Genomic DNA, 26,442 nt, shown 5'->3' with positions numbered 1-26,442 from the left:
CCCCGTGTGGCCCCCATTAAGGTGACGGTACGGGTGAATGGTCACCCACTTGAGATGGAGTTGGACACTGACGCAGCTCTCTGTGGTTGGCCAGAAGACGTTTGACCGCATCAAGCAGGGTATTTACACCATTGACTGATGCACAGGCCAGGTTGGCCATCTGTTTACGGACGCCAGAAGGGGCGTTTCCTGCTCATCGTGGTGTGCGGCCATGGGCCCAGCCTGTTGCATCGGGACTAGTTGTGCCACTTGCGGCTGCAATGGCAGCACATTCTTCAAATGGGTTCTGAAGGTATGACAGAGGTATTAGGACAATACCCAGAAGTATTCCAGCCTGGTTTGGGGAAGTTAAAAGGGACTGTAGTCCGTATTCAGGTTGACCCAGAAGCCACGGCGCAGTATTTCCTGGTACGCCCGGTGCCTTCCGCCTTGCTTGAGAAAGTAGAAGCAGAGCTCACTCATCTGTAGCCCCTGGGTATTTTCAGGCCCATCCGTTTCGCCTACTGGGCAGCGCCAGTCATACTGGTAATGAAGCCAGATAACACAGTCTGTTTGTGCGGTGACTATAAACCTACGGTGAATACAGCTTTCCAGTTCGACTGATATCTCATGCCTCACACAAAAGATCTCTATGCAAAGCTTGCAGGCGGTTTCTCATTCACAAAATTGGATATGAGTCATGCCTATCTGCAACTGGAGTTGGACCCTGCCTCCCGGCCATATGTTACTATCAATACGCACAAGGGCCTGTATGAGTATACCAGGTTGTCCTTTGGAGTGTTCTCTGCCTGCACTATTTTTCAACACGTCAACCTTGCGAGGGTTGCCACGTGTCGCTGTTTAGTTAGACGACGTCTTGGGAGCTTCGGCGCAGGAACATTTGGATAATTTGGAGGCTGTGTTTAAACACTTTAGGAGATTGGAGTCTGTTTACGTCATGCAAAGTGTGTCTTTCAGACGAAGGATGTGATCTGTTGCTAATTTTTGGTTGGCTCTTAAATGTCGCCCGTTGGGTCTTTACTGAATTTGCTCTGTTTCTATAACTTTTGCCCTAGAGTCGCCAGGTATCTTTATGATACCGCCACGAGGCTCAAGTTCAAGTACTGATCAATAACTCAACACACCAATTAGTAAGATTCAAATCAAAACACATTTATTATACACAGTAAATCACTACTCATGCATAAACTCTACTTTCTAGACTATTCTCTATCACTAAAAGGCCTATACTTAGCTTCAGAATTGGCCCACCAGGTCAGGGGAACAAATGGTCTTTCGTTCGATCTGAGTCTGCAGGATTCAAAAGCTGGTATGGACTGGTAGCTAGGAGCGCCTATCTCGTAGTGTGCGTTGACTGGAGACTTACTTGGTTGATGCGGCAGCTTGGGCAGTTCACTCTCAAGGGTTGATTCGCTGCTGAGTGACCCTGCCAAGAAGGACGAATTGAACTTGGGGACTCTATTTTATAGTCCCCAGGGGCTTCCCGCCCCTTTGGGCGGACCCCGTACCTGGTTCCAAGTGATTAGACTACGTTCCGATCACTTGGATCGATTTCTCCAATACTGGAGTTGTTCCCTGATCGCTGGACGGTCCCTGAGTGTCCGTTGGCCTTCCTTTGTCTTGGCTCCTGCTGGTGCCGAGGAGTCTGGCTTGGTCTTATTCACCTTAAATGTTTCCATTGTACCCGGGGATCGCTCATTAGTATGCAGATGGCTGAGAGTTTCAGTGCTGTCTGGGCTTTTGCAAGTTCTAATACACAGGATTTTTGCACTTGCTAGTTTTTGCCTGTGTTGGCTGAATTTCCCTGCAGTCTTTGCGGATCTCCATTTTAAGTCAGGAAGCGGCCAACCCAGGTGGCTACAGATCTACCTTGGTTATCGGGTGGACCGAGAAGGTTTGCATTCCGTCGCAGAGAAGATGCGAGCAATTCAACAGGCCCCCGCCCCCATGGACACTTTGGGTCTTCGCTCTTTTCTCGGCCTCGTAAGTAACCACGGGAAGTTTCTCCCCAATCTGGCAACCACGCTGGCCCTGTTGCACTACTGTTGAAGAAGAATCGCGCCTGGGTTTGGGTCAGCCGGAAGAAACCACTTTTCAGCGGGTACAACAATTGTCGTCATCCAGGTTGTTAACTCACTATGATCCTCCAAAACCTTTGCTCATCACATGTGGTGCCTCCCCACGGTATTGGGGCTGCCCTGTCCCATAAGATGGAGAATGGAGCTGAGCGGCCGATAGCTTTCGCCTCCTGCACATTGACTGGAGCAGAAAAGAAGTACGCGCAGATCGAGAAGGAGGGCCTGGCGGTGGTCTTTGCCATGAAACGCTGCCACGAAAATGTTTATGGCTGGCACTTCACTATCGTGACCGATCATAAGCCTCTGCTTGGATTTTACAGAGAGGTTGAGCCCTTTCCGCCCATTGCTTCCGCGCGGATGCGGCACTGGGCTTTGCTGCTCACTGCCCACAGGTATTCTTTGGAGCATAAACCACGGACCCAGATAGCGAATGCCGATGCACTGAGCCGGTTGCCTTTGTCGAATGGCTCCTTGTCGACCCACATGACAGATGAGGCGGTCGCAAACCTGAACTTTATGGACTTATTGCCTGTCACGGCATCATGGATCCGTGAGTGGACCCGGTCCTGGCCAAGGTTCGGCAAATAGTCTTTTATGGTGAGCAGCATAGACAGCTCCCAGGCGAGTTGCGTGCGTTTTACTCTAGGCTGTCAGAATTCAGTGTGGAAGATGATATCCTCTTGTGGGGGACACATGTGATCGTCCCGGATAAAGGGCAGGAGCTGATACTAAAGGCAGCATGGTTTTGTGAAGGGGAGGTCGTGTCTCACTAACTTGATAGAGTTTTTCGAAGAGGTCACAAAGATGTTGATGCAGATAGGGCAGTGGATGCTGTCTATATGGACTTCAGTAAGGCCTTTGACAAGGTCCCTCATGGCAGACTGGCAGATGGTGAAGTCACATGGGATCAGGGGTGAGCTGGCAAGATGGATACAGAACTGGCTAGGTCATAGAAGGCAGAGAGTAGCAATGGAAGGATGCTTTTCTAATTGGAGGGCTGTGACTAGTGGTGTTCCGCAGGGATCAGTGCTGAGACCTTTTCTGTTCGTAGTATATATAAATGATTTGGAGGAAAATGTAACTGGTCTGATTGGTAAGTTTGCAGACGACACAAAGGTTGGTGGAATTGCAGATTGCGATGAGGACTGTCCGAGGATACAGCAGGATTTAGATCGTTTGGAGACTTGGGCGGAGAGATGGCAGATGGAGTTTAATCCGGACAAATGTGAGGGAATGCATTTTGGAAGGTCTAATGCAGGTAGGGGATATACAGTGAATGGTAGAACTTTCAAGAGTATTGACAGTCAGAGAGATCTAGGTGTGCAGGTCATTGAAAGGGGCAACACAGGTGGAGAAGGTAGTCAAGAAGGCATACGGCATGCTTGCCTTCATTGGCCGGGGCATTGAGTACAAGAATTGGCAAGTCATGTTGCAGCTGTATAGAACCTTAGTTAGGCCACACTTGGAGTATAGTGTTCAATTCTGGTCGCCACACTACCAGAAGGATGTGGAGGCTTGAGAGAGGGTGCAGAAGAGACTTACCAGGATGTTGCCTGGTGTGGAGGGCATTAGCTATGAGGAGCGGTTGAATAAACTCGGTTTGTTTTCACTGGAACGATGGAGGTTGAAGGGCGATCTGATAGAGGTCTACAATATTATGAGGGGCATAGACAGAGTGGATAGTCAGAGGCTATTTCCCAGGATAGAGGGGTCAATTACTAGGGGGCTTAGGTTTAAGATGCGAGGGGCAAGGTTTAGAGGAGATGTACAAGGCAAGTTTTTTTACACAGAGGGTAGTGGGTGCCTGGAACTCGCTGCTGGAGGAGGTGGTGGAAGCAGGGACGACAGTGACGTTTAAGGGGCATCTTGACAAATATATGAATACGATGTGAATAGAGGGATACGGACCCAGGAAGTGTAGAAGATTTTAGTTTAGACGGGCAGCATGGTCGGCACAGGCTTGGCGGGTCGAAGGGCCTGTTCCTGTGCTGTACTTTTCTTTTTTCTTTGTTCTTTGACCTCCACAATGGTCATCCAGGTGTGACCAAAATGAAAATGTTGGCCCGGAGTTATGTCTAGTGTGGCCCAATACTGCTCCGTTTGCCAAGAGCATCAGAAGCTTCCACCGGCCGCACCCCTGCATCACTGGGAATGGCCAGGGCGTCCTTGGGCGCGCTTACATGCAGATTTTGCTGGGTCTTTTCAAGGATCCATGTTCCTCCTATTGATCAAGCCCAATCAAAGTGGCTTGAGGTACAAGATGGTGGGAATAACGTCCCGTGCAACCATCGATTATCTTTTGGCACACATGGCCTCCTTGAGGTGCCAGTCACAGACGATGGCATTCCTTTCACAAGTGAGGATTTTGTAGGGTTCATGAAGATGAATGGCATATGACATATTTACACTGCTCCATACCATCCGGTTTCCAATGGGTTGGCGGAGCGTGCAGTGCAGACTTTCAAACGGGGCCTCAAGAAACAGTCTTCTGGGTCCATGGACACTGGACTGGCTCGATTTTTATTTTCTTATAGGACCACTCCGCATCCAGTGACTGGGGTAGCTCCCATGGAACTCCTAATGGGCCTCAGACTTCGTACCCGCCTCAGTGGGTATCACACCCGGTATCACCCCTCGCAAGTTCCTCAACAGAAACGGCCTGAGTATACATGGGATTTGTGGAACCATTACCAACAGCTGTTGCCCAAACAAACGAGGGCAAAGTTTATGACCTGATATTGTTGAACGTAGTATCAAGCCCAGAAGGCTGTGATGTGAAGTCCCTAATTAGAAGTTGAGACATCTTTCCTTGATTTTAGTTGAACCTCATTGGAACTGTGCGAGGCTGAGGAAAGAGAAACTGAGTGGGAGTGGGGTAGAGAGTTAAAATGATAAGCAACTGGGAACTTCAGGGCATGCTTGTCAGCTGAACGAAGGTGTTCTGCAAAGCGATCCCTCAGTCTGCATTTGGTGTCCTCCTTAATGTAGAGGAGATTAAATGGTGAGCAGATAATATATTGAACTGAAAGAAGTGGAAGTAAATAAATGACTCTTTGTTGAGACTCCCTATCCCTGCCTCTGAACTTGCTTAAAATCTTTTACTTCTGTAACTTTTTTCTGTTCTGACAAAAGGCCATTGACTGAAACTTGACACTGTTACAATGATGTAGCTTCCAACGATGCAGCACAACAATTTATATGTCGAGAGAGCCTTTAATATACTAAAACATTCCAAGGTGCTTTGCAGGAACATTTTAACACCAAACCACATAAGAAGATGTTCGGCCAGACGACTAAAATCTTGGCCAAAGTGGTAGGTTTTTTCCCCCTCTTAAACGAGGAAAGCGAGAAAGAAAGGCAGAAAGATTTATGGTGGGCATTCAAGAACTTGGGGCTTAGGCAGCTGCAGGCATTGCCAGTAGGGATTCAAATTGGAGACACGCATGAGGTTAGAATTTGCGGCACGTAGATATTTTGGAAGGTTGTGGAGCTGGAAGAGATTACATTGATAGCAAGGAGCAAGGCCATGGATCGATTTGAAAACAAGGATGAAAACTTTTAAAATCAATATATTGCTTGTTCTGGAACCAGTATAGATCAGCAACCACAGGGATGGTAGGGGAATGGAACCTGTGAGTTAACATACTGGCAATAGAGTTTTGGATAAGCTCAAGTTTATGGGGGCGAGGGACAGGAAATTAAAATGTGGGTGACCAGCCAGGAGTGCTTTGGAATATTCAAGTAACAAAGGTATGACTGAGGGCTTCAGCAACATAGGAGCGAAGCCAAGCGATGTTATGGAGGTAGAAAAAAAGCAATTATAATGATGGTGCGAATATGTGTCCAGAAGCTCATCTCTGGGTCAAATGTGACACCAAATCTGCAAGCATAATGGCTTAATCTCAGACTGTTTCCAGGCAGAGAGTTGGAGTCACTGTTCAGAAGCAGAGATTGGAGTGGGACCCAAAAGCAATGGCTTGAGTCTTCCCGATATTTAATTGGAGAAACTTTCTGCTCATCTAGTACTGAATGTTGGAGAAGCAGTTGGATAATTTGGCAATAGTGGAGGTGTCAAGAGAGTACTGCTTCTATTGTACTCCACTTCCAATTTAGGTTATTGACATCAGCTCTTGATGTGCAATTTGAATGTTCAATTTTATTACCCAGAGGCAAGAGTTGTCACTAACTGTGACCTCCCTCGAGACTGATAATATTGAAAAAGAAATTCAAATTTCCAGTTATTAGCTGAAAGGATGACATGTCAAGACTTTTGTGTTTTAAAGAAAAATGCTATTCCTGTATCAAGTGACTAAAAAAACACCATTGATTAGACATCATTTTTTGCACAGGCAACTTATTCTTTAAACTATTGAAATAAACACTTATCACTCTCCCAGAATTTTAAGTATAACAGCAAACAATTCACAGTTGCTTCCAGTGCGTTGCGTCATCTCTAGAATCCATAGATTCCCTACAGTGCAGAAGGAGGTCTTCCAGCCAGCCCATCGAGTCTGCAGCGGCCCTTCAAAAGAGCACTCTACCTAGGTCCACTCCCCCACCCCACCCAGCCCCGTAACCTTGTGCATTGATCATGGCTAATCCACCTTCCTTACCCATCTTTGGACATTAAGGGGCAATTTAGCATGGCCAATTTACCTGCACATCTTTGGACTGTAGGAGGAATGAAAATCGCTTATTGTCACAAGTAGGCTTCAAATTAAGTTCCTCTGAAAAGCCCCTATCGGAGAACCCGGAGGAAACCCACACAAACACAGGGAGAACGAACAAGCTCCATACAGACAGTCACCGGAGGCTGAAATTGAACCCGGGTCCCTGGCATGGTTGGCGCTAGGCACAAAATGGAATGCCATGCTCTGGTCCCTCGACAGCAGCGTGAATGCGTTCTACAGCACACGCCGGCATGGGCATGCACATTGTACTGTAAAGGCCGTTGGCATATCATTAACGGGCCCAACCTGGCCTTCCACAATGCTCCGCCTCTGCCAGGAGAAATTACCGACGGTGAGGTTCACTTGTGTTATTTCAAATCTGGAAATAGGCGCCATGGCTGCTGAGGATGCAGGAGGGGGTACAAACAGTGCCCAACATCGCTATAGCGTGCTCGTTAATTTATGTTCATAGAATAGATGGTTGTTTCTTCAGGTTACTGGTAGAATCTATGATTCAATTGTACCTCAGTCCCAGAACTATTTTTAGAAACAAATCTTGTAAACTACCAATTGGCAATCCTTTTCACCTCAACTTTCACACAGTGGTGGCTGACAAAATTGTTTTTGCAGCTTTTTGTTTCCCTTTCCTAAAGTATGATAATTTGATGCACATTGTATCAATGAACAATACTTGCTTAGTGTTCCCGACAGGGAAGAAAATTATAGTTTTCTTCAAAGCCCTATTTTTGTATTGGAAATGTTATTTATGCTTCTTTGACATCAGTGAACTTAGCTGTATTCTCCTAGCGGGATGATATTACGATCCCAGACCAGACCCCAACAGTGGCTAGGATGCCAAATATTTTAGTTTATTTTGTCAGACTTTGTGGAAAGAATACTTTGCTCCAGGAGTGATTGCACAAAGAAATAGGGATTTGGTATTTTTAAAACTAAACTTTATTATTAACACAGTATTAAAATCTTTAACATCACATCCGGAAATACAATTACTCCTTAAACGATATTACTAAATACAGTAAATACAATACCCTTAAATTACTATCTCTATTCCCAATTCAACAGCAAGAAAAAAACATACAGCTCTTCATCTATCCTACACCCCAATAGCACAGAGTAATACTTGCTTTCCAAAACAAATTTGGTTCCTGTCAGAACCCTACAAACTCTGGCTGGATGTCTTCAAAAAGATGTTTTAACTGGTTTGTTTCAGCTTTTTCCTTGTCCTCAGACAAGTCTGCATGACTTTAAATACTGTTACTCTTTTGATTACTATCCGACAGTGAGAGCAAACTTCTTTACTTGTAGTCTAAAGGGTAGCCAGATCCGAACTCAACTCAAAAAAGCTTTCTCGAAATGTCTGAATGCCTGATCTCCACCCAGCAGTGACATCTCCCCAACCTGAAAACAATTTAATTCCCAGGCTGAAAACACATTAACTCCCTTAGGATTCCTCCCTAGTCAAACAACAGTGCATTAGCCCAGGTTTTTTACTCTGGTCAATTTCACTTCTGGCTCCTAAAAGCTTTCTGCTCTTGCAAAGCAGGATTATTTTAAAAACATGACTACTGCAGTCAAACACACTCTGACCCGGGCTTTTAACCCTTACGTTGCCAAATGTTTATAATCTAATACAGTGTTTTTCAAACTTTTTTTCCGGGGACCCATTTTTATCAAACGGCAAACCTTTGGGACCCACGCCGGCCAACCGACCTTCGTGACCCACGCCGGCCGACCTTCGCGACCCACGCCGGCAGACCTTTACGACCCATGCCAGCTGACCTTCGCGGCCCACGCTGGCTGACCTTCAGGACCCACCATTTTCTCTTTCCAGGTTTGCTACTGACAAGAATGGAGGAAATGGTTTTGGGTCCCTTTGGCCCTCGTACATGCTCCTCCAATGGAACCTGTTGGATGAAGGTGAAGCCTTCCGGTGTCGGAAAGTATGGAGTCTCCATTTGTCCAAAGTTCTGCATTTTGTTCCTGTAAAATTTTGTCAAATACAACCCCCCTGAACTTGTAAAAAACAATAAAAATAAAATGAATAAAATAAAATGAATAAAATAAAATGAATAAAATAAATGAATAAACCCCCCCCCCCAAACTTGTTAAAAAAAAGGGCGACCGTATAAAAATATGTGGCCGCACTGCGCATGCGTGCCCGATCATTGGTGCGCATGCGCAGTACGGCCGCATTTTTTTTTTACATGCTCACGGCCATTTTGAAGGCCGCTTGCAGCCGGCGTTATTAAAGGCCGGCTGTTACGCGCAAATTTACACGATCGGGAGCACCGCGACGAAGGCTCCGCGACCCTCCCGACACCCGCCCGCGACCCACCTGCGGGTTGCCCCCCCGGCTTTGACAATGCCTGATCTAATATATCTAAAATCCTGCATTTGTCACAATGAGTGTAGCTCCAACAACACCATCCAGAACAAAGCAGTCCACTTCATTGGCACCCCTTTCACAAACATTCACTTCCTACACCACCGACACCAAATGGCAGCAATGTGTATCATCTACAACATACACTGCAGGAACTCACCATGTCTCCTTTGACAGCAGCTGCTGAACAAATGACCGCTACCATGTAGAAAGACAAGTGCAACAGGCACATGAGAATACCACCACCTGGAAGATCCCCTCCGAGTCCCTCACCATTCTGACTTGGAAATATTCAATGTCGCTGGGTCAAAATCCAGGATTTCCCCTTCGAACAGCAGTGTGGGTCTACCTACACCTCATGAACTGCAGTGGTTCAAGAAAGCAGTTCACCACCACCTTCTCAAGGGCAATTGGGGATGCACAATGAATGCTGGTCTAGCTAATGACACCCACATCCCGTAAATATTTTTTAAAAATTCCTGATGATCCCCAAGGAAATGTTTGCTCCAGTGTCTCTTGGTGAACAAATGTAGGAATCACACCAAGATTGTACAGAAAGCTGTTTTGATTAGTTGATTGACAGTCACATAACATTATGTTGGGTGCTACTTAAATTAATGTGTCACTTAGAATTTTTCTGACAATGTCACCCCCAGGTGCAATGCCACTAGAGTAATGCAGCTTCAAAGTTTTAATTATTTTTTAACTAACTTTTAGTTTTTAATAAATGTCCCACAATATCACTTGAAAGAAATACTCGTTTAACCAGATGTTGCATTTTGGAGGTCTCGAGAGTACTGCTTATTTCAGTATATCCTATATTCATTTGTCAGCAAAAGCTGTAAGTGCCTTTCCTAATTGGTGGTACTCACGGTGAGAAAGTGCCGATTTCATCAAATGTTTGATCGTTCATATCTTTAAACTAATATTTACCAAAATAGTTGGCAGTTCGTGTCAGAATTTTCTGAAAGCTGCAGCAATTATATTGATGTTTCCAGTAGTTTAACACATCTATTAACCACCAGTGCAGTCACAATATCACCATGTCTGTTTTTGCAGCCTATTCTCTTTGATTAACTAGTCATTCAGAATTTTAAAGCTTTTAGCCAGTTTCACAAATTAGTTTTCATCATGGTCTCAATGCCCTGCAGAATCTCCACCTTGCATTTCAACGGTTGCAAAAATTCTGCCAGACATTTTTAATTAGCAGGAATTACTGTGCAAAATATGCTTGCTGTTCAGGTAAAAATTCAAAATAAAAGACACTCACAATTTTTCAGTATTTATTTTGTAATCAAGATTCTATTTTTATTTGGAATTCTCAGAACTGTTCCATTTATTTGCCTGTAGCCAGTAAGGTGCAATGCCCATGAAACATCAAGAATCACCTTTCTCTGGCAGCACGATGGTGCAGTGAGTAGCACTGCTGCCTCACGGCGCCGAGGTCCCAGGTACAATCCCGGCTCTGAGTCACTGTCGATATGGAGTTTGCACATATGCCCCGTGTTTGCGTGGGTTTCGCCCCCACAACCCAAAGATGTGCAGGCTATGTGGATTGGCCACGCTAAATTGCCCCTTAAGTGGAAAAAATTAGTTGGGCACTCTAAATGTATTTTTAAAAAAAAATCACTTTTCTAATCTAATTTTGCAACCTAAGGTTTACTGGTCATGAGAAATCACAACATGCATGTGGGTACAAATGCAAAGTGCATTTGGAAAGTAAGATTTGATCCATGTAGCCAATGATCACTAAGTCATTATCTGTAAAACAATTTCCATTGTAGACCAGTCTTTCTATAAAGTGACGTTCAACATTGATTGGGATTGTCAATTTATGATTCAACAGAAAGCTGTAGATGGTGTATGAATAAGTAGCTCCATATTAGTTTTCATGGAAGTGATGTATTTTTGGAAAAAGGATGAAATACAGATATGGGATATTTTTAATTTAGTGGCGCGAAATTCAAGGTGTGTTGTTGAAAAAAAATATTGGTTGAAATAAAAAGAATGTTGGAATATTCATAATTTCAAAACTTGGAATAAGTAAAGTGAGGAGGAAAACGTATGTTTGCTTTTGGAAAAATAATTGAAAGTCCATTTTATTACATAGTAGCATGATGAGTGCACGGAGCAGGATTACATTGATATTTGAGAGCTTTTACTATATAAATGGCCATAAAACTGTTAAAGGTACAGGGTTAGATAAGTAGATGTATTTGATTTATGGAAGTGAAAACTTGCATTTTCTCTGTCGTGACGAGTTAGGATTAGAACAGAAGGTCATGTATTGGAGGAGAGATTGAAAAGATAGGGAGGCAATACATTTTGTACACAGTGAGTCTATAAGAGGAACACTTACAGCATGAAATGTTGAGAAAAGAATGGGGAGCTCTAAGAAAGGAAGAAAAGATCAAGCTGAGGATGGCGTACAAGAGTACGTGAGAGGTAAAAGTTGATGAATGATAAAGTATAATGGAAAATTATTCTGATATTTTTAAATTATTGATATTTGTGATTTTTCTGTTCGAAACTTAATTTGTAAGGGTAGAGCATAGGTAAATGAGGAAGCAACCTAACTTGGTATGGTAGCATGTAATAATTATACATCGGAATGTTGGAGCTTATTCACTAACCATATACCATTATACTTAATTATTCTAAAAGAGTGCCATCTGTTTTTCTACTTCTATTCATAGTTGTGCAAAAATTACATTCTTATCACCGCTATTTTCAAAAAAGCTGTTTTGTGTTTATTTCTGGTAAATATATCTCTTGCTTGCATTGATTTGCTTGCTTTTCATAGTCAATAACGAACTTGAGCAAGGAGATGGAGTCTGTGATGAAGGACATCAGGAGTACAACCCAAAAGAAATACATAGATTATGGGAAGACTCCTGGATCGCCAGACAATGACTTTCTCTTCATGTATTCAGTAGCTAGGTACGTAAGCCTTACTTTTCACAGTAACTTCATTGAAGCCTACTTGTGACAATAACCTATTATTGTTATATTATTTACTTTGAAAATGAATTAACAGGAAAAAACTAACTTGGCACTGATGTCACGAGAATGTTTTTAGAGTTGCTCAATACATGCAATAAATTCTAATGTAAAATTGAAGGTTACATAAAAAATTGTTTGCTGTACTAAATTCAGTGCTTAGTGCAGTTTTCAAGGTATAATTGACTATATTTGTACATTAGAACTTGGAGGTGCTTCTGGTATTTGCTTTGCGTAAACTTCACAATGCTACCAAATTCTGTAGAAGGTAGTCATTCTCGTGATGCGTTATATCCAGATTGTCAAAAGGCATTTGTCTAAATTCCAGATAAAAGATTGTTGATTTATTTAAATGCTGTGGCAAACCAAGGTAAATTTTGGGTTAGGTCAAGAAATTAGCTAAAGGGTAGAAAAGTATTGATGTCTTGGAACCCCCTACTGTTTATGACTTTCTTTTTCTATGATTCTAAATAAATAAAATGAAGATTGGTTAGACTTACTGATGATGCCAAACTTCAAAGAGCAGTGGAGATATAGTAGGCCGATCAGAAATTACACCATTTGCTTTACAAAATAAAGAACTGGACAGAAAATTGTAAAATACTGTAATAGGATAGAAAAATTAGTCCCCCACATAATCTGAGAATGGTTTTGAAATAGTTAAGAATATGTATATTGATATTTAGCATGCAAAATGCTCAACCAGTATGGAGGGGCAGTCAACAAAGTCAATAGACTTTGAATTACATAACCAAAACAGTTGGATACAGTTCAGAGGAAATGATATTGAAATTATATGCTGCTTTGATCAAACCACACTTGACTACTGTGCCTAGTTCTAATCTTCTGACATAAATGAATCAGTTAAGTGTTGGAGGAAGTACAGAGAAGAGCCATGCTGCTAAACTTAATGTCAGAGCTCTGAGCTCTGGCTTTGACACAGAGTCATTGGACTCAAAACTTTAGCTCTTTTGTCTCTCTACAGATGCTGCCAGACCTGCTGAGATTTTCCAGCATTTTCTCTTGGGTTTCAGATTCCAGCATCCGTAGTAATTTGCTTTTATCAAGAAAAACCTGGGTTTTTCATTTGTGAAAGGTGTCTCAGAGGCATAGAAATAGTTGGAACGTAGGAATTGGCCATTCAGCACCTGGAGCCATTGAGTTAGATCACAGTAGGGGGCAGCACGGTTGCACAGTGGTTAGCACTGCTGCCTCATGGCACTGAGGACCTGGGGTTCAATCCCGGCCCCGGGTAACTGTCCGGGTGGAGTTTACACATTCTCCCCGTGTCTGCGTGGGCCTCACCCCCACAATCCAAAAAGATGTGCAGGGTTTTTGTATTGATCACACTAAATTGGAAGAAAAGAATTGGGTACTCTTAAGTTTTTTTAAAAAATGAGTGAGATCACAGTTGATAAGTACTCCAACTCTATTTGTGGATCTGCGTTCCCTATCACTTGTAATGCTTTGCTTATTGATCAAAGTCTTGAAAATGTCAATTGACCCAGGATTTTGAACACCTTGCTTGTATAACATCTCAAATTTCTAAATTCAAAAGAATGCAAGGCAAAGTTATGCAACCTGTTCTTGTTGTTTAATCCTTTAAACCATTTTTGTGTCAGCTGTAGCTCAGTTGGTAGCAAACTCACCTCTGAGTCAGACATTTCCAGATTCAGGTCCTACTGCAGGAACGGAGCACAAAAATCAAGGCTGACATTCCATAAGACCATAAGACATGGGAGTGGAAGTAAGGCCATTCGGCCCATCGAGTCCACTCCACCATTCAATCATGGCTGATTTCAACTCCATTTACCCGCTCTCTCTCCATAGCCCTTAATTCCTCGAGAAATCAAGAATTTATCAACTGACAGATGTGACATTAAACATAAATCTGAGGCTCCCCTCTCAGGTCTTAGAGACCCCATTCATTATTTCGAAGATCAGGAAAGTTATCATTGGTGTCCTCACCAATATTTATCCTTCAATCAGCATTACGCAAGCAGATTATCTGATCAATATTTTTTTTTAGTGCATAGCCTTGTATGCTATGTTGTTTCTTTTTTTTAATAAATATTTTATTGAAAATTTTTGGTCAACCAACACAGTACATTGTGCATCCTCTACACAATACTATAACAACACAAATAACAATGACCTATTTTATAAACAAAAAATGAATAAATAATAAATAACAAAAATGAAAACTAACCCTAATTGGCAACTGCCTTATCACAAGTAACACTGTCCAAAAATACAATTTAACAGTCCAATATATAATTATCTGTCGCAACGACCTATACATATTATACAGTTTATATTAACAATCCTGAGAGTCCTTACGGTTCCTCCTCCCCCCCCCGATCCTGGGCTGCTGCTGCTGCCTTCTTTTTCCCATTCCGTCTATCTTTCTGCGAGGTATTCGACGAACGGTTGCCACCGCCTGGTGAACCCTTGAGCCGACCCCCTTAGAACGAACTTAATCCGCTCTAGCTTTATAAACCCTGCTATGTCATTTATCCAGGTCTCCACCCCTGGGGGCTTGGCCTCTTTCCACATTAACAATATCCTGCGCCGGGCTACTAGGGACGCAAAGGCCAAAACATCGGCCTCTCTCGCCTCCTGCACTCCCGGCTCTTGTGCAACCCCAAATATAGCCAACCCCCAGCTTGGTTCGACCCGGACCCCCACTACTTTTGAAAGCACCTTTGTCACCCCCATCCAAAACCCCTGTAGTGCCGGGCATGACCAAAACATATGGGTATGATTCGCTGGGCTTCTCGAGCACCTCTCACACCTATCCTCCACTCCAAAAAATTTACTGAGCCGTGCTCCAGTCATATGCGCCCTGTGTAATACCTTAAACTGAATCAGGCTTAGCCTGGCACACGAGGACGACGAGTTTACCCTGCTTAGGGCATCTGCCCACAGCCCCTCCTCGATCTCCTCCCCCAGCTCTTCTTCCCATTTCCCTTTTAGTTCATCTACCATAGTCTCTCCCTCGTCCCTCATTTCCCTATATATATCTGACACCTTACCATCCCCCACCCATGTCTTTGAGATCAATCTGTCCTGCACCTCTTGTGTCGGGAGCTGCGGGAATTCCCTCACCTGTTGCCTCGCAAAAGCCCTCAGTTGCATATACCTGAATGCATTCCCTTGGGGCAACCCATATTTCTCGGTCAGCGCTCCCAGACTCGCGAACTTCCCATCCACAAACAGATCTTTCAGTTGCGTTATACCTGCTCTTTGCCACATTCCATATCCCCCATCCATTCCCCCCGGGGCAAACCTATGGTTGTTTCTTATCGGGGACCCCCCCAAGGCTCCATCCAGTCTTTCCCCTATGCCGTCTCCACTGTCCCCAAATCTTCAGTGTAGCCACAACCACCGGGCTTGTGGTGTAGTTCCTCGGTGAGAACGGCAATGGGGCTGTCACCATAGCCTGTAGGCTAGTCCCCCTACAGGACGCCCTCTCTAATCTCTTCCACACCGCTCCCTCCTCCTCTCCCATCCACTTACTCACCATTGAAATATTAGCGGCCCAATAATACTCACTTAGGCTCGGTAGTGCCAGCCCCCCCCTATCCCTGCTACGCTGTAAGAATCCCTTCCTCACTCTCGGGGTCTTCCCGGCCCACACAAAACCCATGATGCTCTTTTCAATCCTTTTAAAAAAAGCCTTCGTGATCACCACCGGGAGGCACTGAAACACAAAGAGGAATCTCGGGAGGACCACCATCTTAACCGCCTGCACCCTCCCTGCCAGTGACAGGGATACCATATCCCATCTCTTGAAATCCTCCTCCATTTGTTCCACCAACCGCGTTAAATTTAACCTATGCAATGTGCCCCAATTCTTGGCTATCTGGATCCCCAGGTAACGAAAGTCCCTTGTTACCTTTCTCAACGGTAGGTCCTCTATTTCTCTACTCTGCTCCCCTGGATGCACCACAAACAACTCACTTTTCCCCATGTTCAATTTATACCCTGAAAAATCCCCAAACTCCCCAAGTATCCGCATTATTTCTGGCATCCCCTCCGCCGGGTCTGCCACGTATAGTAGCAAATCGTCCGCATACAAAGATACCCGGTGTTCTTCTCCTCCTCTAAGTACTCCCCTCCACTTCTTGGAACCCCTCAACGCTATCGCCGGGGGCTCAATCGCCAGTGCAAACAATAATGGGGACAGAGGGCATCCCTGCCTTGTTCCTCTATGGAGCCGAAAATATGCAGATCCCCGTCCATTCGTGACCACGCTCGCCATCGGGGCCCTATACAACAACTGCACCCATCTAACATACCCCTCTCCAAAACCAAATCTCCTCAACACCTCCCACAAATAATCCCACTCCACTCTATCAAATGCTTTCTCGGCATCCATCGCCACTACTATCTCCGTTTCCCCCTCTGGTGGGGCCATCATCATTACCCCTAACAGCCTCCGTATATTCGTGTTCAGCTGTCTCCCCTTCACAAACCCAGTTTGGTCCTCGTGGACCACCCCCGGGACACATTCCTCTATTCTCATTGCCATTACCTTGGCCAGGATCTTGGCATCTACATTTAGGAGGGAAATAGGTCTATAGGACCCGCATTGTAGTGGGTCCTTTTCCTTCTTTAAGAGAAGCGATATCGTTGCTTCAGACATAGTCGGGGGCAGTTGTCCCCTTTCCTTTGCCTCATTAAAGGTCCTCGTCAATACCGGGGCGAGCAAGTCCACATATTTTCTATAGAATTCGACTGGGAATCCATCCGGTCCCGGGGCCTTTCCCGCCTGCATGCTCCTAATTCCTTTCACCACTTCTTCTACCTCGATCTGTGCTCTCAGTCCCACCCTTTCCTGCTCTTCCACCCTGGGAAATTCCAGCCGATCCAAGAAGCCCATCATTCTCTCCCTCCCATCCGTGGGTTGAGCTTCATATAATTTTTTATAAAATGTCTTGAACACTCCATTCACTCTCTCCGCTCCCCGCTCCATCTCTCCTTCCTCATCCCTCACTCCCCCTATTTCCCTCGCTGCTCCCCTTTTCCTCAATTGGTGTGCCAGCAACCTGCTCGCCTTCTCCCCATATTCGTACTGTACACCCTGTGCCTTCCTCCATTGTGCCTCTGCAGTGCCCGTAGTCAGCAAGTCAAATTCTACATGTAGCCTTTGCCTTTCCCTGTACAGTCCCTCCTCCGGTGCTTCCGCATATTGTCTGTCCACCCTCAAAAGTTCTTGCAGCAACCGCTCCCGTTCCTTACTCTCCTGCTTCCCTTTATGTGTCCTTATTGATATCAGCTCCCCTCTAACCACCGCCTTCAGCGCCTCCCAGACCACTCCCACCTGGACCTCCCCATTATCATTGAGTTCCAAGTACTTTTCAATGCACCCCCTCACCCTTAGACACACCCCCTCATCTGCCATTAGTCCCATGTCCATTCTCCAGGGTGGGCGCCCTCCTGTTTCCTCCCCTATCTCCAAGTCCACCCAGTATGGAGCGTGATCCGAAATGGCTATAGCCGTATACTCCGTTCCCCTCACCTTCGGGATCAACGCCCTTCCCAGCACAAAAAAGTCTATTCGCGAGTAGACTTTATGGACATAGGAGAAAAACGAGAACTCCTTACTCCTAGGTCTGCTAAATCTCCACGGGTCTACACCTCCCATCTGCTCCATAAAATCTTTAAGTACCTTGGCTGCTGCCGGCCTCCTTCCAGTCCTGGACTTCGACCTATCCAGCCCTGGTTCCAACACCGTATTAAAATCTCCCCCCATTATCAGCTTTCCCATCTCTAGGTCCGGAATGCGTCCTAGCATCCGCCTCATAAAATTGGCATCATCCCAGTTCGGGGCATATACGTTTACCAAAACCACCGTCTCCCCCTGTAGTTTGCCACTCACCATCACGTATCTGCCCCCGTTATCCGCCACTATAGTCTTTGCCTCGAACATTACCCGCTTCCCCACTAATATAGCCACCCCCCTGTTTTTCGCATCTAGCCCCGAATGGAACACCTGCCCCACCCATCCTTTGCGTAGCCTAACCTGGTCTATCAGTTTCAGGTGCGTTTCCTGTAACATAACCACATCTGCCTTAAGTTTCTTAAGGTGTGCGAGTACCTGTGCCCTCTTTATCGGCCCGTTCAGCCCTCTCACGTTCCACGTGATCAGCCGGGTTGGGGGGCTTCCTACCCCCCCCCTTGTCGATTAGCCATCCCCTTTTTCCAGCTCCTCACCCGGTTCCCACGCAGCTGTATCTCCCCCAGGCGGTGCCCCCCCCCGCCCATCCCCTCCCATACCAGCTCCCCCCTCTCCCCAGCAGCAGCAACCCAGTAATTCCCCCCTCCCACCCCCCCCCCGCTAGCGTAATTACTCCCCCCATGTTGCTCCCAGAAGTCAGCAAACTCTGGCCGACCTCGGCTTCCCCCCGTGACCTCGGCTTGCACCGTGCGACGCCCCCTCCTTCCTGCTTCTCTATTCCCGCCATGATTATCATAGCGCGGGAACCAAGCCCGCGCTTCTCCCTTGGCCCCGCCCCCAATGGCCAACGCCCCATCTCCTCCACCTCCCCTCCTCCCCCCATCACCACCTGTGGAAGAGAGAAAAGTTACTACATCGCAGGATTAGTACATAAAACTCCTCTTTCCCCCCTTTTTAACCCCCCTCTTCGCCCCCCACATTCGCCCCACCACTTTGTTCAAACGTTCTTTTTAATAACCCGCTCATTCCAGTTTTTCTTCCACAATAAAAGTCCACGCTTCATCCGCCGTCTCAAAGTAGTGGTGCCTCCCTCGATATGTGACCCACAGTCTTGCCGGTTGCAGCATTCCAAATTTTATCTTTTTATGAAGCACCGCCTTGGCCCGATTAAAGCTCGCCCTCCTTCTCGCCACCTCCGCACTCCAGTCTTGATAAACGCGGATCACCGCGTTCTCCCATTTACTGCTCCGAGTTTTCTTTGCCCATCTAAGGACCATTTCTCTATCCTTAAAACGGAGGAATCTCACCACTATGTCTCTGGGAATTTCTCCTGCTCTCGGTCCTCGCGCCATCACTCGGTATGCTCCCTCCACCTCCAACGGACCCGCCGGGGCCTCCGCTCCCATTAACGAGTGCAGCATCGTGCTCACATATGCCCCGACATCCGCTCCCTCCGCACCTTCAGGAAGACCAAGAATCCTCAGGTTGTTCCTCCTTGCGTTGTTCTCCAGTGCCTCCAACCTTTCCACACATCGTTTCTGATGTGCCTCATGCATCTCCGTCTTCACCACCAGGCCCTGTATGTCGTCCTCATTCTCGGCTGCCTTTGCCTTCACGACCCGAAGCTCCCGCTCCTGGGTCTTTTGTTCCTCCTTTAGCCCTTCGATCGCCTGTAGTATCGGGGCCAACAGCTCTTTCTTCATTTCCTTTTTGAGCTCTTCCACACAGCATTTCAAGAACTCTTGTTGTTCAGGGCCCCATGTTAAACTGCCACCTTCCGACGCCATCTTGGTTTTTGCTTGCCTTCCTTGCCACTGTTCTAAAGGATCCACTGCAATCCGGCCACTTTCTCCTCCTTTTTCATCCGTATCCAGGGGGGATTCCCTTCTGGTTTACCGCACAGTGTTTTTAGCCGTCAAAATTGCCGTTGGGGCTCCTATCAAGAGCCCAAAAGTCCGTTTCACCGGGAGCTGCCGAAACGTGCGACTCAGCTGGTCATCGCCGCACCTGGAAGTCTCTATCTGATCAATATTACATTGCTGTTTGTGGGAACTTTCTATGCACAAGGTGGCTACCACGTTCCCTACAGGATAGCCGTAATTACACTTCAAAAATATTTAGTTGACTAAAGCACTTTGAGATGTCTGATGGTGATGAAAGGCACTATACAAATGTGAGCCTGTCCCGCTTTAAGACATAATTCTGGTGAATCTGTTCTGTCCCTTTCCAACTCCAGGGTTTTGTTCCCAAGGGTGGGTGCACATAACGGAATGTATTTAAGCCCGCCCATCCATACAACTTAATATGCCTCCTAATGTAGTGTTATCGGTAAATTTGGATGTCTATCTCTTCATTTCTTAACCCAAGCATTCCTACCTGTCAACAAATTGCTGATCTATGTTTCAAGATTACATTTCACTTTGCACCTGCTCATTTGTTTTCCTTAACCAATATTTTCTTCAACTTTGGCATCATATTAAAGAGAGAGATTATAATTTATTTAAGAGAGCACTAGAGACAACCAATCCTCTAATCGTGAAAAGAAAATCAATGGGTTAAATGATGAAAGCAGATCATACATAAAGACCATTGGTGAGATGTTGAAATTTATTTTGAAAAACAAATGCAGATAGGTGAAAAAATCCGGGAAAAGTCCACGGTCATTCTTGTTATTCTTGCGGCTAATAATTAGCTTGCTTTTCTCTTCAGTGGACATGCCCAACAAACATTGAGCTGGGTCTTCTGGATCATAAAATATGTTATATTCTTGGTGATCTTCTTGGTTGCCCATAACAGTTGGATATGAGACAGAGTGTGTGTAGGAGGTTGCCCTTTTCCCTACAGTCTCTTCAACACTGTCTAGCATGGAGAAATTGAATTTTTGAAGCATTTTGAAGCGTCTTTATTATTTTGAATTAGTCTTCCTGCATTTTGCTGCTGCTCATGGTGCTTGGGAGATGACTACACAATCCTTGCCACTTCTCCCTTCGTGGTCAGCCTAGATCACATTTCCAGGTATCCTTAAGGTTGATGCTCCATCCTTGGTTTGGAGCTGAGAATGGTACTAAAAGTGGAGCTTCATGTGGATAAGGTTGTTGGGGAGAGAAAGGAAAGCACCAAAGGGATTGGCTTACACTAAAGCTTGCAAAATATTGCATTGTTATGGCGATAGTCCTTTATCTGTAGATCTTGATATTGGACAAGTTTGGCACAGTGAAATTTCTTCACTGGCTAATGAAAGGGCATAGCAGTTCCTCTTAGCTGAATTGACCTAATCTAGTAATGTCTCTTGTCAGGCTTAAAGTCCTCCTAGAATCTATGCTATATTCGGGAGAGGACTGATGGATTCTGCAAGATCTTTAAGGAAGCACAGCCCTTAAGGCTGAGAGTTGCAGCAACAGTTGAATGCTTCTGCCTTTCTATCGGTTTATTCTGAAGCTGCGTCAATGGCAGGTGTGTATGGCATTTGGGAAGGATGTGCTGGCTCCATTGATTATGCGTGGGGGCTCTGATTCATGTTACAATTCTTTTGATAAGATCTGCCAAGTGTCTGAAATTTGAGAGAATTAATGCTGTCTTGTAGTTTCAGAGCTGGTGCTATTTGAGGCCTTTGCTGCATTTTTACTGTCCAGAGGCCTTGGTAATGTAACTAGGTGGCAGAACACTTGAACTGGTACCTTGATGGGAAAGATCAGAAATAGGTAGAGGAGGTTGAGAAATGTTGACCTTCTTCATGTTCACCCTATAAAACATGATAGGGGTAAGTAAAATCATTCCACCTGATTTAGGTTAGCATATAGATTGATTATGGGACATGGTGCAAGGTAGTGGGTTTTGATGTGGATGTGTATGGCAAGATACCTGAAGCTAGCTCCTGACGATGCAAGAATACATACAGGATTTCTACATAGAACATCTCGTGTAAGCTGGGGAGACATTCAAATTAGATGGTATGGATGATACTTTGTTAACTTCTTATTTATATTATATGAGAGCTTTAGGAAGTCAGCAGATAGACACGGGCTCTGTGGAGGTATTTTACTGCCACCAAAGAGAAAATGCTGGAACATCTCAGCAGGTCAGGCAGCATCTGTAGGGAGAGAAAAGAGCCGACGTTTCGAGTCCAGATGACCCTTTGCCATTTTACTGGCATTTGGAATTCATTGGCTGAAAACTAGACATCAAGCAACCGCAATTTTTTGGGAAAGTGAGAGGTGGTATTGCAATTGTGCACATGGTTTTTTAATGCCATGTCTTGACACTAAGCCACATTGAATGATGTGTATTAGTAGCATAGGCTTTTCCCGTGGCATCTGAGGTGAAGTTACCATCAGTTAAGTTAATTGAAGCAATGGATTTGGTATACATTTACTGCCAAAGGGGGTAAGCCAGAAGAAGGCTTGTCATTCTTTTTTTGATTTTGTTGTAATGATGGAACTTTTCAGCATCCTATGATGAGCTGTGATCGCGATACTCTGTAGGCTTTCACAGGGCTTTCACAATGGTTTTCTGTTGTCTCAAATGTTGAGATTGTAACTCCTGTATTTTTTTATCCAGAGCACTGGGTTGGTACACTTTTTTTGCAGAGATGTATGTGACCCCTGATGTCTACTTTTCCCACAGTAATGTGGGATTCTTGGTTTTCTGCCGCAGAGCTTAACTCCTGAGACATATAGGAACTCACGCATTGAAATATGGACTATATTGATAAGCTGGTGCATGAGAGGAAGAGGACATGGTTGAATATGATGAGGTTGAAGGGCCTAATCAATGCATCCTCTAATATTTTTGTGCAATGCATGGGCCCTTGAGTTTTTTTTGCACAGTAACTTACTACATAGGGTCCAGTGTGTGCATAGCCTACACGGAACTTTCACAGTTCTGTAAGATTGCAACATGAGGGAATCATTGGGCATAATCCGAGTTGGCTATTGGCCCTATATCTGTGCATATAACTCTGGATAGATGGGATTGTTACAGGAAGAAGTAGCTTATACTGGAGCAGATTTTTGTTTGTGGTGGTGGTGTGGGGGGGGGGGGGGGGGGGGGGGAAGAATTATTTTTCAGTTGGAATTAGGATGTCTCAAGAGGATGGAAACCTGAGTGTAGATTCAGAAGGAAGAGAACCAAATCTAGAAATAGAAGGCAGAAAGTTAGTAAGCAAGAATGAAAACTCGTTGTAAACAAGAATGAAAATTAATTTGGCGGGGATGGGAATGTATGTAAGGATACAGAGCTGGGAAAATCAAGAACAAGAGGAAAAGACAGAAAGGAGAATAAGAAAAGTGATAGGCTAGATCCTGGCCACAAGGATCGAAGACTGCTTCCCAGAGGTAATAGGGAGGACCAGATGGGGTTTGTTAAGGGGCGGCACTTAGCGACCAACATTAGGAGGTTGTTTAATGTAATTATTATGCCTCCAGAGGGGCACGAAGTTGAGGTGGTGGTGGCCATGGACATAGAGAAGGCCTTTGATCGGGTGGAGTGGGAATGCTTATGGGAGGTCCTGGGGTGGTTTGGGTTTGGGCAGAGCCCTCCCTAATTTCATTAACTACTACTGGGCAGCGAATATTGTGATGGTCAGGAAGTGGGGAGGGGTTGGTATGGGAGTGGGTGGAGGTGGCATCATGTAAGGACATGAGTTTGGGGGCACTATTAACGGCACCTCTGCCATTCTCGTCGGCTCGGTACTCCACAAGCCCGGTAGTAGTGGCATCCCTGAGGGTGTGGGGACAGTGGAGACAGCACATGGGGTTAGAGGGGGGTCCGTGTGGGCACCGATATGTGATAACCACCCGGGGGGGCTGGACGGGGGAGTTTCGGAGTTGGCAGTGGACGGGATCAAGAGATTTGGAGATCTCTTTACTGATGAAGGTTTCCTGAGCTTTGAGGAGCTGGAGGAGGAGTTTGAGTTGCCAGTAGGTAATGGGTTCCGGTATCTGCAGCTGAGGGATTTTGTGCGGAGATAGGTTATGACCTTCCTGCATCTGCCTCCCCAGGAGCAACAGGATAAGGTGGTGTCGAGAACAGGAGTAGGAGAGGGAAGATCTCAGAGATCTATAAAGAGCTGATGGAATGGGAGGGAGCCCCGATAGGGGAGTGAAGAGAAAGTGGGAAGAAGAGCTGGGTGGGGAGTTGGAGGCCTCATTATGGGAGGAGGTCCTGAGGAGAGTTAATGTATCAGCCTGATACAGTTTAAGGGGTCCACAGGGAGCATATGACCAAGGCCCGGATGAGCAGGTTTTTTGAGGAGGTGGAGGATAAGTGTGGGCGCTGTGCGGCGGGGGGGGTCCTGCGAACCATGTCCGTATGTTTTGAGCATGTCCGAGGCTGAGGGGTTTGTGGCAGGGGTTTGCTGACGTCATGATAGAGGTCTCAAAAGTGAGGGTGGTTCTGAGTCCAGAGGTGGCAATCTTCAGTGTGTCGGAAGACCTGGGGGCCCAGGGGGTGAGAGAGGCTGACGTCCTGGCCTTTGCCTCCCTGGTGACCCGGAGACAGATCTTACTAGGATGAAGGGACTCGGAGCCCCCGAAGTCGGGTGTGTGGGTTAGCGACATGGCGGGGTTTCTCAGACTAGTGGGGAACATAAAAATTGACTGTAAAAGTTTCTACAGGTATGTAAAGAGGAAAAAGGTTAATAAAAACTAATGTAGGCCCCATACAGTCAGAAAGAGGGAATTCATAACAGGGAACCAAGAAATGGCTGAGAAACTAAATTCGTACTTTGCTTCTGTCTTCACAAAGGAAAACATGAATAATGTACCGGAAGTTCTGAGATTCTCAAGTTTTAATGAGGAGCTGAAGGAAATTAGTATTAATAAAGAAATGGTTTTGGGGAAATTAATGGGATTGAAGGTGGACAAATCTCCAGGGCCTGGTAATCTTCATCCCAGAGTACTTAAGGAAGTGGCCCTAGAAATAGTAGATCCATTGGTAGTTACTTTCCAAAATTGTTTGGACTCTGGAATGGTGGTAGCGATTGTAACCCTGCTATTCAAAAAGGGAGGTAGAGAGAAAGCAGGGAACTACAGACCAGTGAGCCTCACGTTGGTTGTGGGAAAATTGCTGGAGTCCATTATCTTTTTTTTAAAAAAAAATATTTATTCAAATTTTTCAACAGATTTTCAACAGACCGCCCCCCCCAACAAAAAGAAAGAAACAAGAACACAACAATCAAAAATTATAAATTGGATTTCCCCATATACAATAACCCCCCATATGACATTTAAAAGCACCAATAGGGAAGCCACCCCCACCCACCCAAACGCCCCCCCAAAAGACCCCCCCTGCCCCTGGGCTGCTGCTGCTGCTGACCTCCTCCTAACGCTCCGCGAGATAGTCTAGGAACGGTTGCCACCGCCTGAGGAACCCCTGCACAGACCCTTGCAAGGCAAACTTTATCCTCCAGCTTGATGAACCCTGCCATGTCATTGATCCAGGCTTCCACATAGGGGCTTCGCATCTTTCCTTAATAGCAAAATCCTCCGCCGGGCTACCAGGGACGCAAAGGCCAGAATACCGGCCTCTTTCGCCTCCTGCACTCCCGGCTCGTCCGTTGCCCCAAATAATGCCAACCCCCAGCTCGGCTTGACCCGGGCTTTCACCACCTTGGACATAGTCCTCATAAAACCCCTCCAAAACCCATCCAGTGCCGGGCACGACCAGAACATGTGGACGTGATTTGCCGGGCTTCCCGAGCACCTCCCACATCTGTCCTCCATCCCAAAGAACCTACTCAACCTCGCCCCTGTCATATGCGCTCTGTGAGTAACTTTGAACTGTATTAGGCTGAGCCTGGCGCAAGAGGGGGAAGAATTAACCCTACTCAGGGCATCAGCCCACAGACCCTCATCTATCTCCTCCCCAAGCTCCTCCTCCCACTTGCCCTTTAACTCCTCCACCGAGGCCTCCTCCTCTTCCTTCAGCTCCTGGTAAATCGCCGAAACTTTGCCTTCTCCAACCCATACACCCGAAATCACCCTGTCCTGAATCCCCTGTGCCGGGAGCAGCGGGAATTCCCTCACCTGCCGCCTCACAAACGCCCTCACTTGCATGTACCTGAAAGCGTTTCCCGGGGGTAACCCAAACTTCTCCTCCAGCGCCCCTAGGCTCGCAAACGTCCCATCGATGAACAGGTCCCCCATTCTAATCCCTGCCCGATGCCAGCTCCGAAACCCCCCATCCATCCTTCCCGGGATGAACCGATGATTCTCCCGAATCGGGGACCAAACCAAGGCTTCACCTCGCCCCTGTGTCGCCTCCACTGCCCCCAGATCTTCAACGTCGCTGCCACCACCGGACTCGTGGTGTACCTTGTCGGCGAGAGCGGCAGCGGTGCCGTCGCCAGCGCCATCAGGCTCGTGCCCACTCAGGACGCCATCTCTAACCTCTCCCATGCCGCCTCCTCTCCCGCCATTACCCACTTACGGATCATCACCACATTGGCTGCCTAATAATAGCCGCACAGATTCGGCAGCGCCAGCCCCCCCTGTCCCTGCTACGCTCCAGAAACACTCTCTTCACCCTCGGGGTCTTATTCGCCCACACAAAACCCATGATGCTCCTACTTACCCGTTTGAAAAAGGCCTTGGGGATCATAATGGGAAG

At 46.0% G+C, this 26,442-nt stretch overlaps 1 protein-coding gene across 5 annotated transcripts in view; it reads left to right on the top strand.

Moving 5' to 3' along the window:
• The window catches only part of ubr3 (ubiquitin protein ligase E3 component n-recognin 3), a 606,570-nt gene that overhangs the window by 331,148 nt on the left and 248,980 nt on the right, over positions 1–26,442 (top strand). For all 5 annotated transcript variants that reach the window (XM_072475854.1, XM_072475858.1, XM_072475857.1 and 2 more), the window contains one exon: positions 11,956–12,092. In XM_072475854.1, the coding sequence (XP_072331955.1) occupies positions 11,956–12,092 (137 nt within the window). The remainder of the gene's footprint in view (positions 1–11,955; positions 12,093–26,442) is intronic.

Source organism: Scyliorhinus torazame, chromosome 2 (assembly GCF_047496885.1).
Source record: "Scyliorhinus torazame isolate Kashiwa2021f chromosome 2, sScyTor2.1, whole genome shotgun sequence".
Classification (NCBI taxonomy): Eukaryota; Metazoa; Chordata; class Chondrichthyes; order Carcharhiniformes; family Scyliorhinidae; genus Scyliorhinus; species Scyliorhinus torazame.
This window is presented reverse-complemented; position numbering and strand designations above follow the sequence as displayed.